Source organism: Grampus griseus, assembly GCF_964374135.1.
Source record: "Grampus griseus genome assembly, chromosome: 17".
Taxonomy (NCBI): domain Eukaryota; kingdom Metazoa; phylum Chordata; class Mammalia; order Artiodactyla; family Delphinidae; genus Grampus; species Grampus griseus.
In genome coordinates, this window is record NC_139011.1 from 972841 (window position 1) to 988709 (window position 15869).

At 51.6% G+C, this 15869-nt stretch overlaps 1 protein-coding gene across 1 annotated transcript; it reads right to left on the minus strand.

Moving 5' to 3' along the window:
* Nucleotides 1-645: 645 nt before the first annotated feature.
* On the minus strand, nucleotides 646-12300 carry ZNF623 (zinc finger protein 623). Its single transcript, XM_082675119.1, has 2 exons — nucleotides 12186-12300; nucleotides 646-4767 (listed from the first exon to the last, which is right to left on the minus strand). Exon 2 carries the CDS (start codon nucleotides 4679-4681, stop codon nucleotides 3197-3199), a length of 1485 nt encoding a protein of 494 aa, XP_082531245.1. The 5' UTR covers nucleotides 4682-4767; nucleotides 12186-12300; the 3' UTR covers nucleotides 646-3196.
* Nucleotides 12301-15869: the final 3569 nt, after the last annotated feature.

A 15869-nucleotide genomic window follows, 5' to 3' on the forward strand; every position in this document is an offset into this window, starting at 1 on the left:
CAACGGGAGAGGCCACGACGGTGAGAGGCCCGCGTACCGCAAAAAAAAAAAAAAAAAAAAAAGGAAGTATTCATAATAAATATATGTTTGGGGGAATTCCCTGGCGGTCCAGTGGTTAGGACTCAGCGCTTTCACTGCTGAGGGCCCGGGTTCAATCCCTGGTCGGGGAACTAAGATCCCACAAGCTGTGGGGTGCGGCCATAGCTAAATAAATAAATACATGTTTGGGAAGAGACTTTGACCTAGAATATAAAAAAGACTCTCATAAGTAAATAAGACAAACCACCCAATTTTAAAATGGGCAAAAGATGTGAACAGACACATCACAAAAAATGATACAGACGCTCAGCATCATCATTCAGCAGGCGAATATAAATTAGAAGCATAAAGAGGCATCGCTCTGTGCCACTGGAGCGGATGAGGGTTTGGAACCGTGACAACACCACACGTTGGTAAGGATGTGGACCAGTGGAACCCTGGCAGGGCAGGAGTGTAAAAGTCTACAATCACGATGAAGAACTTTTCGGCAATTTCTCATGAAGTGAAAATTCACGTATCTTATAATCCAGCAATTAAATTCCTAGGCATTTACCCAAGTGAAATAAAGAGGCACGTCCAAATAAATACTTTTACGGAAATGCTCATAGCAGTTTTATTCATAACAGCCAAAGCTGGAAACCCAAATTTCCATCAACAGATGAATGAATAATAAATGATGCTTACGCATACAATGGAACACTACTCACAAAGAAAAAGAGCTATGGAAACACAGAACTACCCAGCTGAGTCTTTAAAACATGCCGAAGTGAAAGACGTTTGGATTACACAGGATTACATGCCATATGAATCCATTTACATGAAGTCCTGGACCAGGCATAACGAATCCACACTAACAGGAAGTCCCGGAACAGGCGTAACGAATCCACACTAACAGGAAGTGGTTACTTGGGCCTGAGGTGGGATTAACTGGGAAAGGACAAAAGGGAACATTTTGGGGTGACAGAAATGTTATCCTTGATCATGATGATGGTTACACAGGCGTATGGATTTGTCAGAATTCTGTACACTTAAAATAGGTGTTTTACTGTATGGCAACTGGACCTCAACCAAACAAAGTTGGTTAAAATGGGCTGGTAATATCTGCTTCTATACCATTTGAAACATCTCCAGTCATGGTGAGTTTTCCAAAAGATGGAGCACTGTATGCTCTTTTTGAATTATTTACCCCCTCAAGGCTTCTAGGGTTGCTGGAGTTTAAGAACTCAAGATATACCCTCATGGGCAATCCATTATCACAGCATTTCAAAACTGGTTTTGTTAATGTTCAGATAAAAGCAATTCAGAGGGAACAACTAACAGTTCTGCTGTGTAATAAAACTGGCCTGCTTTCGAACAGCCGTACCCAGAGAGGGATCCACCAGTCCTGCCGTTTCCCCAGATTCCCTCCCAGATCATCCTCTGCTCTAGCTGACAAAATGTCTACTTATCTCTGTGGACCAGTTTGCTGTCACCTCCTCTGTGAAGCCGTCCCAGTTGCCCCATGCCAAATTAGTCACCTCCTTACCTATGCTCCTGCACAACTGGGAACACACTTCTCTTTCAACACTTAACTCAGCATACCATGACCTTCCTGCCTCCGCCATCAGACACTGGACGACTTCAGGACAGATAGTGTCTCATTCTTCTCGGTTTCCCAGTATTTAGCACTGGTCCTTTTAGATAATTACATTTTCAAATCAATGACAAAGTGAGTCAGAGAGCAGGGAAAGGAGAAGACGTTGGCTCAATCATGGAATGGCTGAGACGGGAAAAGTCATGTAGTGCACCAGGACTGTGTGCCCTTTGAATGAATCAGAAAGATACACGGATGACTGACTGAGGACAAGCCTCCCCCAGAGCAAGTGGACAGTCATGGACAAGCCGTGAAGGCAAAAACACAAGGGGCACCATCTCACTCTGGCTCCTGCCTGCAAGTGCTGAACGCAGTATGAGCCGAAGACGCCAGCAGGGCCGAGAGGAGGTATTTCCGACAGACCAGCAGATTACACAAAACAGCAACAGCAAAAAGAGCATCCGAAAACATTTTAAAGAGCAGTATAGAGAGGACAAGCCAAGTACACAAGGACGGGGGTGTGCTTTGTACTGCCTTGCTCTAGACGCCAGGGACACATAAATCTATCAGATACACTCACTGTGCTCCACGAGTTAACACTGTAACAAGGAAAGAGAGAGGATCTGAAACACGATTTTGACGTATCAGAGTAAGCGCAGCAACAGAGGTGAAGGACCACCGAGGAACGGAAGCAGAGGGGTAGCGGGCTGAGCCGAGTCAGCCGGGTGAGGAGAGGGGGCATTCCAACCAGGACAGAGGCAAGGAGGCAGGAGCGGCCTGGGTAAGTGGGGACGTCCAGCAGTTAGTGCTGCCGCAGTGCCAACGGTGCGGCAGGGAGTTAACCGGCGGGAGAAGAGGCCGCAGGAAGCAAAAGGCCTTCGGATGCAGGATGGGGAGATTGGAACTTATCCTAAGGACGACAGGGAACCAATTTGTGGTTTTAGATAAGAAAGGATGTTTCTCCAACTTGCCTTTCTGACAGATCAAAATATGCTAAGGAGGGGCTTCCCTGGTGGCGCAGTGGTTGAGAGTCCGCCTGCCGATGCAGGGGACGCGGCCTCGTGCCCCGGTCCGGGAGGATCCCACATGCCGCGGAGCGGCTGGGCCCGTGAGCCATGGCCGCCGAGCCTGCGTGTCCGGAGCCTGTGCTCCGCAACAGGGAGAGGTCACAACAGTGAGAGGCCCGCATACCGCAAAAAAAAAAAAGAAAAAAAGAAAAAAATGCTAAGGAATACTCTTTTAAAGTGATACGATTAGGTACATAATTCTACTTTAGAAGGGATTTAACTCTGGGGTGAATTGTAATTGTGCAATGAAACAGAAGAACCTTCTCCCGAGGCCGAGCTCCTCCCCCCAGGCTGGTCCAGCTCCAAGTCAGCTGTCCAGTCACGTGGCTCTCCCGCGGGCACGTGCTCCCAACGGAGGAGGAAGACAGCGGGCCGGCTGGGCAGCCAAGTGGGAGGTGGCAGCCCACTCCAGAGGCGGCCCTGCCGGTGACTCTGGGAAATGGTGACACGTCCAAAGCCGCATGACTTAGGGCTCACACCACTCGCTTCGACTATCACTCAGTGAGTTGGAGAACAGTTACAAGTCTGTGTGCTCCCCCTGACCTACATACTTCTCACCCAAATGTATGGGGGTCTGACTCAAGGGGAGTCCCTCTTGGTGAACCTCTTGGCTGCCTTTAAAGTTTGGAGTTGAGGTGAACTCTGTCCTATACTGACTACATTCATAGAGTTTGTCTTCAGCATGAATTTTCTGGTGCTGAAGGAAGTTTGACCTCTGAATAAAGCCTTTCCCACAGTAACTACATACATAGGGCTTCTCTCCAGTGTGAATCACCTGGTGTAGGAGGAGCTTGGAGCTCTGAATGAAGGCTTTCCCACAGTCCTTACACGCAAAGGGCCTGTCCCCAGTGTGGATCTTCTGATGCTCAGTGAGATGGGCTTTCTGGAGAAAAGCTTTCCCACATTCCTTACACTCATACACCCTCTCTCCAGTGTGGATCTTCTGGTGTCGAATAAGGTACGAACTCAGAAAGAACGCTTTCCCGCACTCGTTACATTCATAGAGCTTCTCTCCAGTGTGGATCCTCTGATGCTGAGTGAAGTTCGACGTCTGGCTGAAACGCTTCCCGCACTCGTTGCACACGTAAGGCCTCTCTCCAGTGTGGATCCTCTGGTGCTGGATGAGCTTCGAGCTCCGGATGAAGGCCTTGCCGCACTCGTTGCACTCGTAGGGCCTCTCCCCGGTGTGGATCCTCTGGTGCTCGATGAGGTCCGAGCGGTGGCGGAAGGCCTTCCTGCACTCCTCACACTCGTACTGCCTCACCTCCGTGTGGACCTGGTAATGCCGGATGAGGCTGGAGCTCCGGATGAAGGCCTTGCCGCACTCGTTGCACTCGTAGGGCCTCTCCCCAGTGTGGATCCTCTGGTGCCGGATGAGCAGCGAGCTCTGACTGAAGCCTTTCCCGCATTCCTTGCACTCGAAAGGTCGCTCCCGGGTGTGCACGCGCTGGTGGCGGATCAGGTCTGAGCTGTGACAGAACGCCTTCCCACACTGAGCGCACTTGAAGGGCCTTTCTCCCGCGTGCGCTTTCTGATGCTCCACAAGATCCGCGTAGAGAACGAAGTCTTTCCCACACGCGTTACACACGTAGAGTCTGTCTCCGCCGTGAGCGCGTGGATGCTCCACGAGGTGGGAGCTCTGGCCGAAGCCCCTCCCACACTCGTCACGTCTGTGAGACTTCTCCCCAGCCTGAGAAACCTGATGTCTGACCAGGTCCGAATTAAATGGGAAGCTTCCGCAAGCCTCGCGCTGGTGGGCCTCCCCTTCGATCAGCTCTCTCTGAAGCAGGAGGAGGTTTGAGCTCAGGACGGGGCTTCCTCCTGACTGACTGCCCACCTGCGCTGCCTCTCCTGTTTGGATCTTCCAGTGGGTAACTGTCACCTGCTGGAAACCTCCCTCCTGGGAGGGGCAGCTCCGCAGGCTCTGCCCGTCCAGGTTTCCCAACAGCCCCCCTAATCTGGGTTCAGGGCCCCCGCCAGGCGCAGGGGCAGCGACCTCCATCACTGTGAGGCTTCGGACACTGGCCTCTGCAGATCTCCATGCTCAGAAATGCAGGCTCTGGAGTCACCTTCTAGTCACCCGTCAGTCTGCAATCAAAGAGAGTACGGTTATCTTTCCCCTTTCTTAACAGACGGGAATCTGCTGGAGCGGGCGGGCGGGTAGCAAAACGCATATCCAAGGAGTGGGAGAGAGGAAAACGTTCCCTCTGCCCACACTCCCGGCCCAGCACCGTGCTCGGCTCACCCCGCTGGCCTCTCCGCTGGCGAAGGCCTCTTTGGGCCCCACCGCTAACACCAACTCCAGGGGACAGACTGGCCGATGGCAGATGGGCAGGGATGTGGCTTGGACTCCACTCAAAAATCAAGACATATTCCAAAGAAACACAGATGGATTGCTCTTAACCACCTCTGCGCTGCCCCTCCTTCCCCAGCCTAGATGGTCGATGGGATTATATTCATTTGGGGTATATATTACACTCATTCTCTTGCATATTAATCCTAACTCCCCTGCCCTTCCCCTCCTCTATCATACTTGTGCGGGAAAACCCCAACTTGAGTAAAATTCAGCTTCCTTCCTGATCGGTGTCTGCACCCCTGCCGACTCAGTTCTCTCTACATTTATAACCAGTTGCCTAACGGACCCTGAGAGCTGCCGGCAATTTCTACACTCGGCCAACTCCCCTGTAAGATCATCTCCTGGTTTCTCCTCTCCTCTCAAATGTCCAACACGCCGTCCTTCCTCTCAGGGACGACGACCTTGCATCTTCCTTCAGTGAGCAAACAGAAGCAATGAGACGAGAATGCCCACTTTCTCCCACATTTACCAACCTACCTGTGTTTGCGCCCACACCACACCCTCCCTCCTTCCAGGGTTAAATGTCTTTGATCGAATCCAAGGTAAAGACGTCCACCTGTGCACCCCCGGCCCCGCCCTGCAGAAGTCTGGGGTTGGAATGTTCACCACAGCCCTGTTCATATCACCAAAATATCCATCAACAGAAGAAAGGGTAAACTGAGGAGTCCTCCAACAAGGGAGGAATGCATAGCAATGAAAAGACCTGCCCCCCACAAAAGCGCAGGTGAACCTCACGGATGTAACGGTGAGCCAGAGTTCATAGCGTATGATCCTATTCACACAAAGTTCAGAACCACACAAAACCAACCGTGGTGGGAGACTCGAGTCAACGATGGTCTCTAGGGAGAAGACCGTGGTTGGCACGGGGTGCAGGGAGGCCTCAGGGTTCTGGTGACCTGCACGTGGGCCTCGCTCCACAGGTGTGTTTGCTTTGGAAAAGCCTGTGCTTATTTAACCTCCCATGGTCTCTGGGACGCTGTGCCCAGCTCCCTTCTCCAGCTCTGGAATTCTCGCACCCGCACCCGGAGCTGAGCTCCGTTGCAGTCACGCCCTCTCCGTGGCGAGCCATCCATCACTATGTAACAGTTCACCTCAGACTTCCAACAGAAAAGGGACCCAGCTCCCATCTCACAGGGCCGTAGGTCGGAAGCCCAGCCTGGTACGACTGGGGCCCCTGAGAAGGGTCGCACAAGGTGTCAGCCAGGCTGAGATCTCTTCTGGAAGCTCTGGGAAAACGTATTTCCACACGCTCAGGTTGTTGGCAGAAGGTGGTCCCCTGCGCTTGTGGAACTGTCCCCGATCACCAGCTGGTGGCCCCTCGGGAGCACCCGCACCTTCCAGGCAGGAGCAGCTCAGACGCCCTCTCTGATTCTCCTCTGTGACCAGCTGCAGAAAGCCTGCTTTCCGAGGGCTTCCCGACTACCTTATGTCAACTGACCGCCAGAGCCCTCCCTGGCAGCCGGGAGGGGTGCACAGTCGGGGCCATCTCAGGACCCTGCCTGCCACACCCCAGCTGGGGCCCAGCCCACGACAGAGCGCAGAGCACCCCAGTCTCCACCTGGGGCAACTCGGAAGGGTCACCCAGCCCCAAAGCTCCACTGGGATGTGCCTGGGCCTGTTTCAAACCCACTGCCCGATCCCTCCTTCCTCACAGGTGCATCCCCGATCGTGCCCCCCAGCTGCGCCCACTTCCCAGGAGCTCCGTCCAAGACGACCCTGCATGATCACCTCTCACCCCAAATCTGCACCAGTGGGAAGCAGACCAGTTGCTATGCAGCCCCACAAAGCGATGCCCTCCAAAACCCATTTCCAACGTGGCTGCCAAGGATAAGGACGTGCCCCTGAGGGCACAGCCAAGCAGAGGGGAGCAGCCCGGGGGCAGGAAAGCGGTGTAACCAGGTAACACGAGCTCTAGGGCCGCAGGGCTTCTTCCCAACAGGCTGTTCTTTTTTCTTCGCGAGGGGCAGCTCGCATCAAGTGCACACATCTCGATGAACTCCTGGCGTACACCTGCCTAACCACCAACACTTCCATAGCCCAGAGGTTCCCCCTCCAAGGGGAACCATCTCTATTATTATAGATGAATTCTGCATGTTTTCTATTTCAATTAAATGGAATCATACAGTTATGTTTTGTGTCTGCTTTTTATTCAACATGTACCCACTTTTTATGGAGACAGAATTCACACACCATAAAATTCACCATTTTAAAGTGCACAATTCAGTGCTTTTTAGAATACCCCTAAGGTTTTAGAACGTTCCACACTATCTAATTACCTCCCGGGCGCTGTCATGCCCCCACCATGTGTCTGCTGACGCTGAGCGCCGCACTGGGGAGGCCACTTGTGTGGCACAGACCTCACGGTGTGCGGCCTCCACTGCGTGAACACACCGCCGCGCGCCTTCCTCTCTCCTATCCACCAACACCGAGGGGCTGGCAGCTCGGGCTTGGGGACAGAGCTGCCATAACTGGTCCTGTGCTTGTCTTCTGGTCGACAGAGGTGCTCATTTCCGCTGGGTCCTGGGACTCCTTCGCTTCAGTGGCCACCAGTTCAGGCCGCCCTTGCAGACTCCACTGGGAACTGCAGCCGCTGTGGACCAGCGACTGCTGTGGGTTTGGGGTTCTTCCCCTTCCTGAGTGGGGGCATCTATGTGGTGGGTGAGGAGACAGCATTTGGGGAGGCCGGGACTTGTCTGAGTTTAGACTGTGACCACGTGAAGAGGCCCTGGTGCCGGGAGAAGGCCACACACAGAGATCCTGGCTCTGGGCGGGAAGCAGTAACTGAGCATGACCCGGTGTGGGACCCAGGGTGGCCGATGGGGTAAACTGTGGCAGAGACACACTGCCCGGCGTCCCTGCTTCCTCTGAGTGATTGAAACCCCTCCAGAAATTTTAGTGGACACACAGCAGTGAATGACTTCATTTCCTGAAGTTCCCTGAAGTGAGGTGTGACCCTGTGACTGATTCCAGCTGTGAGACAGGAATGGAAGGGATGTGCGCATGCCACCCGTCTCCCACCCTCTCGCCCACCTGAAGTGACGTATGGTAGGCTCCACGGCGCTGGAGGGGCAGAGCCACCCACCTGCCTGTGAGATGGAACACGAGAAACCAAGTTTCCTGTTGGAAACACTATTTTTGAATCTCTGTTACAGCAAAATGAACCCATGCTTAAATACGGCTATTAGACAACGTGACTATTCAGATGCAACGTTCCCTGTGATGATAGAGAAACTGAACCCGCACACCAAGAGCTGGCAATGAGGATGAGAAGCTGAGCACAAGTCTACGCGAGGCATTCCTCTCTGTGTGAGATTTGCAACACAGCTTCCGGGAGCAGCAGCCCTCTCGGGGTGCCCTGTGACACAGCATTTACGACCACTGCCTGGCGACGTTCGCTGAGAATGTTCTTCCGAGTTAAAGGCCCACTAACTTGGTTTAAAATATTTTCTGCTTATAAAAATTACTTTTAACTAGTTATTTTTTCAAGGTATGAAGGTAAACTATGCTATTCAAGAAAAACTTAAAAAATAACAATAAAATTACCCTTAACCCCACCACTCAGATTACACAGGGACATTTTTCCTCTAGTGCTTTTCTGCACCAATGTATTATGAAATCAGGACCACACTCCTCAGTCTCATATCCTGTTTTACTTCACTTTTATATCTTGTTAATTCTCAGCGATTAAAAACATAAGATACACATTGTAAAAATATTTCAAGGGGTAAACATAAAATATAGACTATGATAACCCCCAGCAATCCAACAGAGAACCACTGTTAGCTGTTCAGTTTATACACATTCATCCAGACCTCTGATTAAACAAAAACAATAATACATTTACTTAGGTACACAAGATTTTCAGATACAAACATGGGATCACACTATACCCATCCACCTGCAACACTTTCTGGCACTCTTCAAGTTCATTCACACAGAGGCACCTGGCGTTCTGAGCAGCAGCGTCGCCAGCACAGGCGCTCAGAGGCCCTAGTACACATCAGGCGCCGCAGGCAGCCCATCCCTGTGCCTCTGGTGTCACGAGGAAGGATGCTCCCTGACATATTCTGCCCGCTTCTCTTCCCCAGACAGGTGGAAGGAGTTAGCCAAATGAAAGGTTTGAGAGAATAACTAGGCATGCAGCACCCAACCTCTTGGACAAGGTGTCCAGCAGGCAGGACAGTGTCTAACCAGCACTCGCCTGAGAAGTCCAATGTCACTCCAACCTAGGCTTCGACCAACAGTGAGGTGACCTCTCGCTCTTCATGGGCCTCACTGGCGCAGACCTGGGAGGGCAGGAGGGGTGCTACTGACGAGGGCCCCTCAAACCCCAACCAGGCAGTGCTGAACGGGCCTGCATGGTCTCAGGGACACCTCCAAACCTTGTGAGGCAGCTGTTACCTCTATTCTTTACTCTACTTCACAGAGGCTGAGAAAGTCAGTTACCCAAGGCTGTGAAGCGGCAGAGCTCAGGTTCAGAGCCAGGCCTGTCTACCTCCACTGCCCATTTCCCGCTGTTGAAGATTTTTTTCCCTTCCCAACTATGATGTCACTTTTACAGGATATTTTGCTTAGATCAGCTGGGATTAGTATTATAAAAGTAAGCTTAGGGCTTCCCTGGAGGCTCAGTGGTTGAGAGTCTGCCTGCCGATGTAGGGGACACGGGTTCGTGCCCCGGTCTGGGAAGATCCCACGTGCCGCGGAGCGGCTGGGCCCGTGAGCCATGGCTGCTGAGCCTGTGCATCCGGAGCCTGTGCTCCGCAACGGGAGAGGCCACAACAGTGAGAGGCCCGTGTACTGCAAAAAAAAAAAAAAGGGGGGGGGGGAGGGGGAAGACTTGGTTTTTTGTTTTGGAGGTGATATTTTCTGATTTTTTTGTTCAAAATGACTGTTATACCATCTGAAAACAGGCTTGCATATACTTACAAGAATATAGCTTTAAAAATGTATGCCTTTTCATGATTTTCATAACTTTTTTTAACTTTAGAGGAAGTTTTAAAAATTAAATATACCTTGCTTTGAATAAACATTTATCTTAAATTCAGCAATCTTTCAGTTTCTGCTTAGCTCCTTTTTCTTCTGTGAATTCAAGCAAAATTAAATTGATAGTCTTTCATTTAAAGAAACCTGAATGAAATGAACAAAGGAAGTAAAAATACGCCAGACATCGGTTCCGTAACATCCAAGGCTAACGTGGCCCACTCTTCTGTTATAACATATAAAATTTGCTGGACAAAATATAACATGAAACTGTCTAAATACACAGTTGATGCTGAGAGATGGGGCAAGCCTCAGTGCTGCGAATGAAGTGGAAGCTTAGCCTGGGAGTGGAGCCTGTGAGCAGCCCAGAGGGGCTCAGAGATGGTGAGGGGGCAGTGCCCGCTGCAGGCACTAGAAGCTGTCTGCACTGGTGGAAGGGCGTTACAGCCTTGGGCTTACAAGCTGGCCAAGGTCGCTGTCTGCTGCTTACAGCCTAAAGAAAGGAAGCAGGAAGGTTTGCAAAGCTTCACCCTTGGGAATAATGGGAAAAAGAGTAAAAAGACACACGAGGAAGACACGGACTAGAGCTCCAGGAGAATCTGCACCTCTGTGCTGCCCTGCAGCCGCCACTGTCATCAACCCGAGCTTCTGCCACTGCAGCCGTGTTGGGGACCGAGTGCCTGGCGTGTGCTTTTCTTCTTTCCTCACAACCATCCATGAGGTTTAGGGAGGTGACTCGTTTAAGGCTGAGCCAGCTGCTAGCTGCTATCTCCTCCTCCCACCACACCCCATGGCCATTTGGTTTTTGCTCCCAAGGCTCTGCCCAACGATGCCAATGGTCTCCTTTCCTGACCAGTTCAATGCCCTTTCAACAGTCATCTTCCACAACCCGAGGCAGCACTGGACATGCCTGACAGCTCCTTGACCTGGTTCAAGGCCTCGCCCTGTTTCTGGGTCAGCTGCTTCCCTGAGCACCCCTTCCATCACTGGCTTGTGAATGTGGTCTGGGCCTTCTCAGCTCAGCCTTGCATCGTCCCCAGGACCTTTCCAGGAGAGTCAGGAATCCATCACCATCACTCCAGGAAGGGCTGGAGCCACCAAGTTGGCTTGTGAAAGTACAGAGACCCCCTCCCCACTCATTTCTCTTTGTATTCTCCAAAAGAGGGATGCTGCAGTTATCACCATTATTCAGATACCGTTACAATGTTACATCTACAAAAAGTCCCACCTCTGTGGACAGGAGCAAGGTATCGCCTGAAGACTCGGTTAGATTGGCATCTCTCAGACCCTAGGTGGGCAAAAGACATTTCTATCATTCACTGGGGCTGGAACTCGGGGAAAGGATGTGCTGCAGAGAGGCTACTGCAGCGTGATGAGCTCTACAGACAAACTGCCTGAGTTCAAACTGGCCTCCAGCTAACATTCCTGGGAAACCACAGGCATGCTACTCAGGCCCTGAAGATCCCATGACCACCATGCAGCCACTGCATGAGGGGGTAAGACGTCCAGGACATCAGCAGAGACGGCCACCGGGTTCAGATACGACTCTAGAAAGGGAGCCTTCAGGGGAGAGCTGGGACAGCGCAGCCCATCACCTCTCCCCACCTGGGAGTTCTCCTTCGGGACCAGGGCTGGAGGGGATCCTGTTCATCACTTCTACCCCCGCCAGGGCAGAGGTGCCGGCTCTGCATCTCCTCCAGCACAAAGAGGCTCGAGGCCCCGGCCACCTCCCCAGCATCATTTGGAGAGCTCCCTTGGACTCCTGGGAGAGGAGGCAGGCTTAGAGCAAAACAGTAGTACTAGCCGCACCTGTGCCCCCCACCCCGCGCCAGGCCACCTCGGAAGGGCTGGTGGGCTTGAGAACTGCGACACAGACGCTGAAGCTGGAGGCTCTACGGCTTGGGTGTGTGACCCCTGGAGCCAGAGAAAGGAACCAAGAGAGTGGAACCGGGTATTCACCCACACGACGTTCCTTAGGGAGAGAAGCTGCGGGCCCCGGGCCGGACTGCAGCCCAGCGGGGGCGGCCGTGACGGCTGCCAGGAGCCGGGCTCACCGTGGCCCAGGCTCCGGGACCCCCGTGCGGGCCGACCGCGCTCAGCCCGCCCGTCCGCCCGATCGGAGGACCCTGCCGCCCCCGCCCCCGCCCGCGGCCCGGAACGCGCCACTCACCCGGCGCCCAGCGGCGAGAGGACGGCGCGCGCCCCGCACGCGGACCGCTGGCCGCCCGCCCCGCTGGCCTGCTGACAAAGCCCGCACGGCCGCCCGCACGGTGCGGCCGGAAATCGGCCCGAGGCCCCGCCCGGGGAGCTTCCGGTGCCGCTCTAGCCGCGCAGAGACCAGCCGGTCTCTCGGTGGTACGGACCTCCGGCCGGCCGCGGGCTGCAGGGAGCCCGGCAGGGAGCCGGGCAGGGGCAGAGCAGGACGGCATCTCTCGCGGCCCCGCAGCCTTGAGCGCCGCCTGCCCGCCAAGTGTGAATGGCTGACAGGGGTTGTGTCTCCCGGGAGCTGTAAATGCTGGCGTTGAGAACCAGGCGGAGCTCCCGGCGCCCAGCGGCCCCGGGCCCCAGGGCACCTTCGGGCACGGGCCGGGGGCCGCTCCTCACAGAGGCGAGGCCTGGTGTGGCGCGGGCCGCCGAGGGTTTCCGCCTCCTTCCCGTGGCGGGCAGCGCTTCCCGAGCCTTCGCGCAGAGGCTCACTCCAAGCCCACGAGGAATGTCCTCCAACATCTTCCTTCTACGGACCAGGGACTGAAGCTGGAGAAGCCAGGTCACTTCCTCGAGGTCACACAGCTAGTGGGTGGCCAGGCCGACCGCCTCGAGGGCCACGCTCCTGCCCCGGCCGTGCGTTTGGTCCTGCGGGAGCAGGAATGGCCGCTGGGGACAGTCGCGGGAAATCCCGCTGATTCCCGCCCCCCACCCCCGGGTGGAAGAGCATGCCTCCAATTTCCAAACCCAAAGCCGAGCAAAACACAATCCAGCTGGACCTGGGGAAGGGCAGTATTCACAAGCACCAGCTCTGTCAGGGGGTGAGATGCAAGGAGCAAGCAAGGGGGTCATTACAATAAGCAGTGCCAAAGAGGGGCCCTGGGCCCTGAGGAAGTGCTCCTGGCCGCCACCGGGAGTACACACACACCTCTCTGCACAGCAGGGAAAGCTTCTTGGAGGAGGAGGCCTGAGAGGGAGAAGGATGTCTCCTAACAAAACATGGACAAGATCTGTATGCTGCAAATTAAAAGATGATGATGAGGGCTTCCCTGGTGGCGCAGTGGTTGGGAGTCCGCCTGCCGATGCAGGGGACGCGGGTTCATGCCCCGGTCCGGGAGGATCCCACGTGCCGCGGAGCGGCTGGGCCCGTGAGCCATGGCCGCTGAGCCTGGGCGTCCGGAGCCTGTGCTCCGCAACGGAAGAGGCCACAACAGTGAGGCCCGCGTACAGCCAAAAAAAAAAAAAGATGCTGATGAAAGAGATCAAAGAAGAACTAAATAAATGGAGACATCATCGTATTCATGGACTGGAAGACTCAACATAGTAAAACTGTTAATTTTCCCCGAATTAATCTAAAGGTTTAATGCAATTCCTATCGAAATTACAGAAAGAATTTTAGTAGACACAGATAAGCTTATTCTAACATGTATATGGACAGGACAGGCCCTAGAACAGCTTAAAAATTCTTGAAAAAGAAGAATAAAATGGAAGGACCACCACCTGATATTAAGACCTACAGTATTGCTGCTGTAATCAGGACAGTGTGGCATTGGTGGGGGGATAGACACCTAGGTCTATGGATCAGAATAAAGAACCAGGCACATATCCCACACAGATATGCCCAGAGGACTTTTGACAAAGGTACAAAAGCAATTCAATGGAGACTTCAATTAATAATAACGTATCAATGTCAGCTCATCAATTGTTTAAAAAAAGAAAAGTAAAGTAAAACAGCCAAACTTGTATTTTTTTGTTGTTAAACTTTTGTCAGCATTATTAATAAGCAGCAGTCCCTCTCAAATACCTGTGGGTGGCGCAAAGTCAAGAGAAATTTCATTTTCTACTCAAGACCAAGATTTGCTCTTTGAGAACGTTACGTTGTTTTGCTTAACATTTTAGGTTCTTCTAGAATCTAAATTAAATCTACTTTCTTTAAAGCACTTAGCATTCCCATCACATGTCCAAGGGCAGCTACAAGGTCATATGTGACATGTTTTTCCAAGATGTTTCATCTTTGGGCGAATCCAGAAAATCTTGCATATAATCTTTTGATTGTTCCAGAGAATGTTATCATGATCAGCACAACTGAGGTCAGGTCTCCCAGTGACATGACACATAACAGAAAAAAATGCTTCTAGATTTTTTGCCAAAAGCCTGACTTCTACACAGCTTTACCGTCTCTAACTATGTCAGTGCCAGTAGCACCTACTTGCCCTCGGTAATTTTTTAAATCAATGCCTAAAATGGTAAGTTTCTTTTTTTCAGTCCTTTCCTTAAGTTAAATGAGTGTTTCATCTAGACCAACCTATATGCGAATTCAAGAGAAGTGTGAATTAATATTACAAAATATTTCTCAGCCACTATTGCAAGTACTGCACTAATTCCTGAGTACTGCTGGAATCATAGATTGGAACGGGAAGAACAGCAAGAAAGATCTGACCCATTAGTTAATTTATCTTTTTTCATAGCTAAGTGCCTCCACTGCTCAACTTCCCCTGCACAACCCACAGATCTTTGTGGTCTTCAAAAAATTCTCTTAAGAGGGGACTTCCTTGGTGGTCCAGTGGGTAAGACTCCACGCTCCTAACGCAGGGGGCCCAGGTTCAATCCTGCATTGCCACAACTAAGAAGTCCACATGCCGCAACTAAAGATCACACATGCCGCAGCTAAGACCCGGCACAGCCAAAATAAATAAATAAATATATATTTTTAAAATTCTCTTAAGGGGATGAAAAGGCAAACTGCAGACTGGGAGAAAATATTTGCAAATCACATATCTGACAATGTATTTGTATCTGGAATATATGAAGAATTCTCTAAATAGTAAGAAAACAAATAATTCAATCAGAAAATGGATAAAAGATTTGAACACACAGTTCACCAAAATATATATATACAGATGGCAAATAAGCACATTAAAAGATACTCAACATCATTAGCCATAAAGGGAAATGCAAGTTAAACCCATAATGAAATATCTATCAGAACACATCTCTCAGAATGGCTAAAATTAAATACAAATAGTGACAACACTAAATGCTGGTAAGGGAGTGGATCACTCCTACGTTGCTGGTGGGAACATAAAAAAGAATTCTAGAAAAGAGTTAGGCAGTTTATTGTGAAGTTAATCATATACTTGCCACATGACCCAGCAATTGCATTTATTGGGTATTTATCCTACAAAAATAAAAAAAGGTATGTTCACACAAAAGCCTGCACCTGAATGTTCATAGCAGCTTTATTCACAGCTGCCAACTGTCTTTCAACAGGTGAATGAACAAACAAACCCAGGTCCATCCACACCGTGGGAAACAACTCTGCAACCAAAAGGAACAAACTTTTGATGCAACGTGGGCGGATTACAGGGCATTATACTGAGTGCAAAAGCCAGTCTCAAAACGCTGCATACTGTATGGTTCCAGTTATACGACACTCGTGCGGTGATGACATCGTAGAACCAGGCTGGTTCCCAGGAGTTAGAGTTGTGGGGAGGTGTGACTATGCAGAAGCACCGTAAGGGCGTTTCTTTGTGGTGATGGAGCAGGGCTGTGTCCTGATTATGGTGGTGGTTACAAGAAACCATACATGTGACAAAATTTCAAAAAACTACACACCCCCTCCCCAAATAAAGAGTGCGTGCAAAACTGA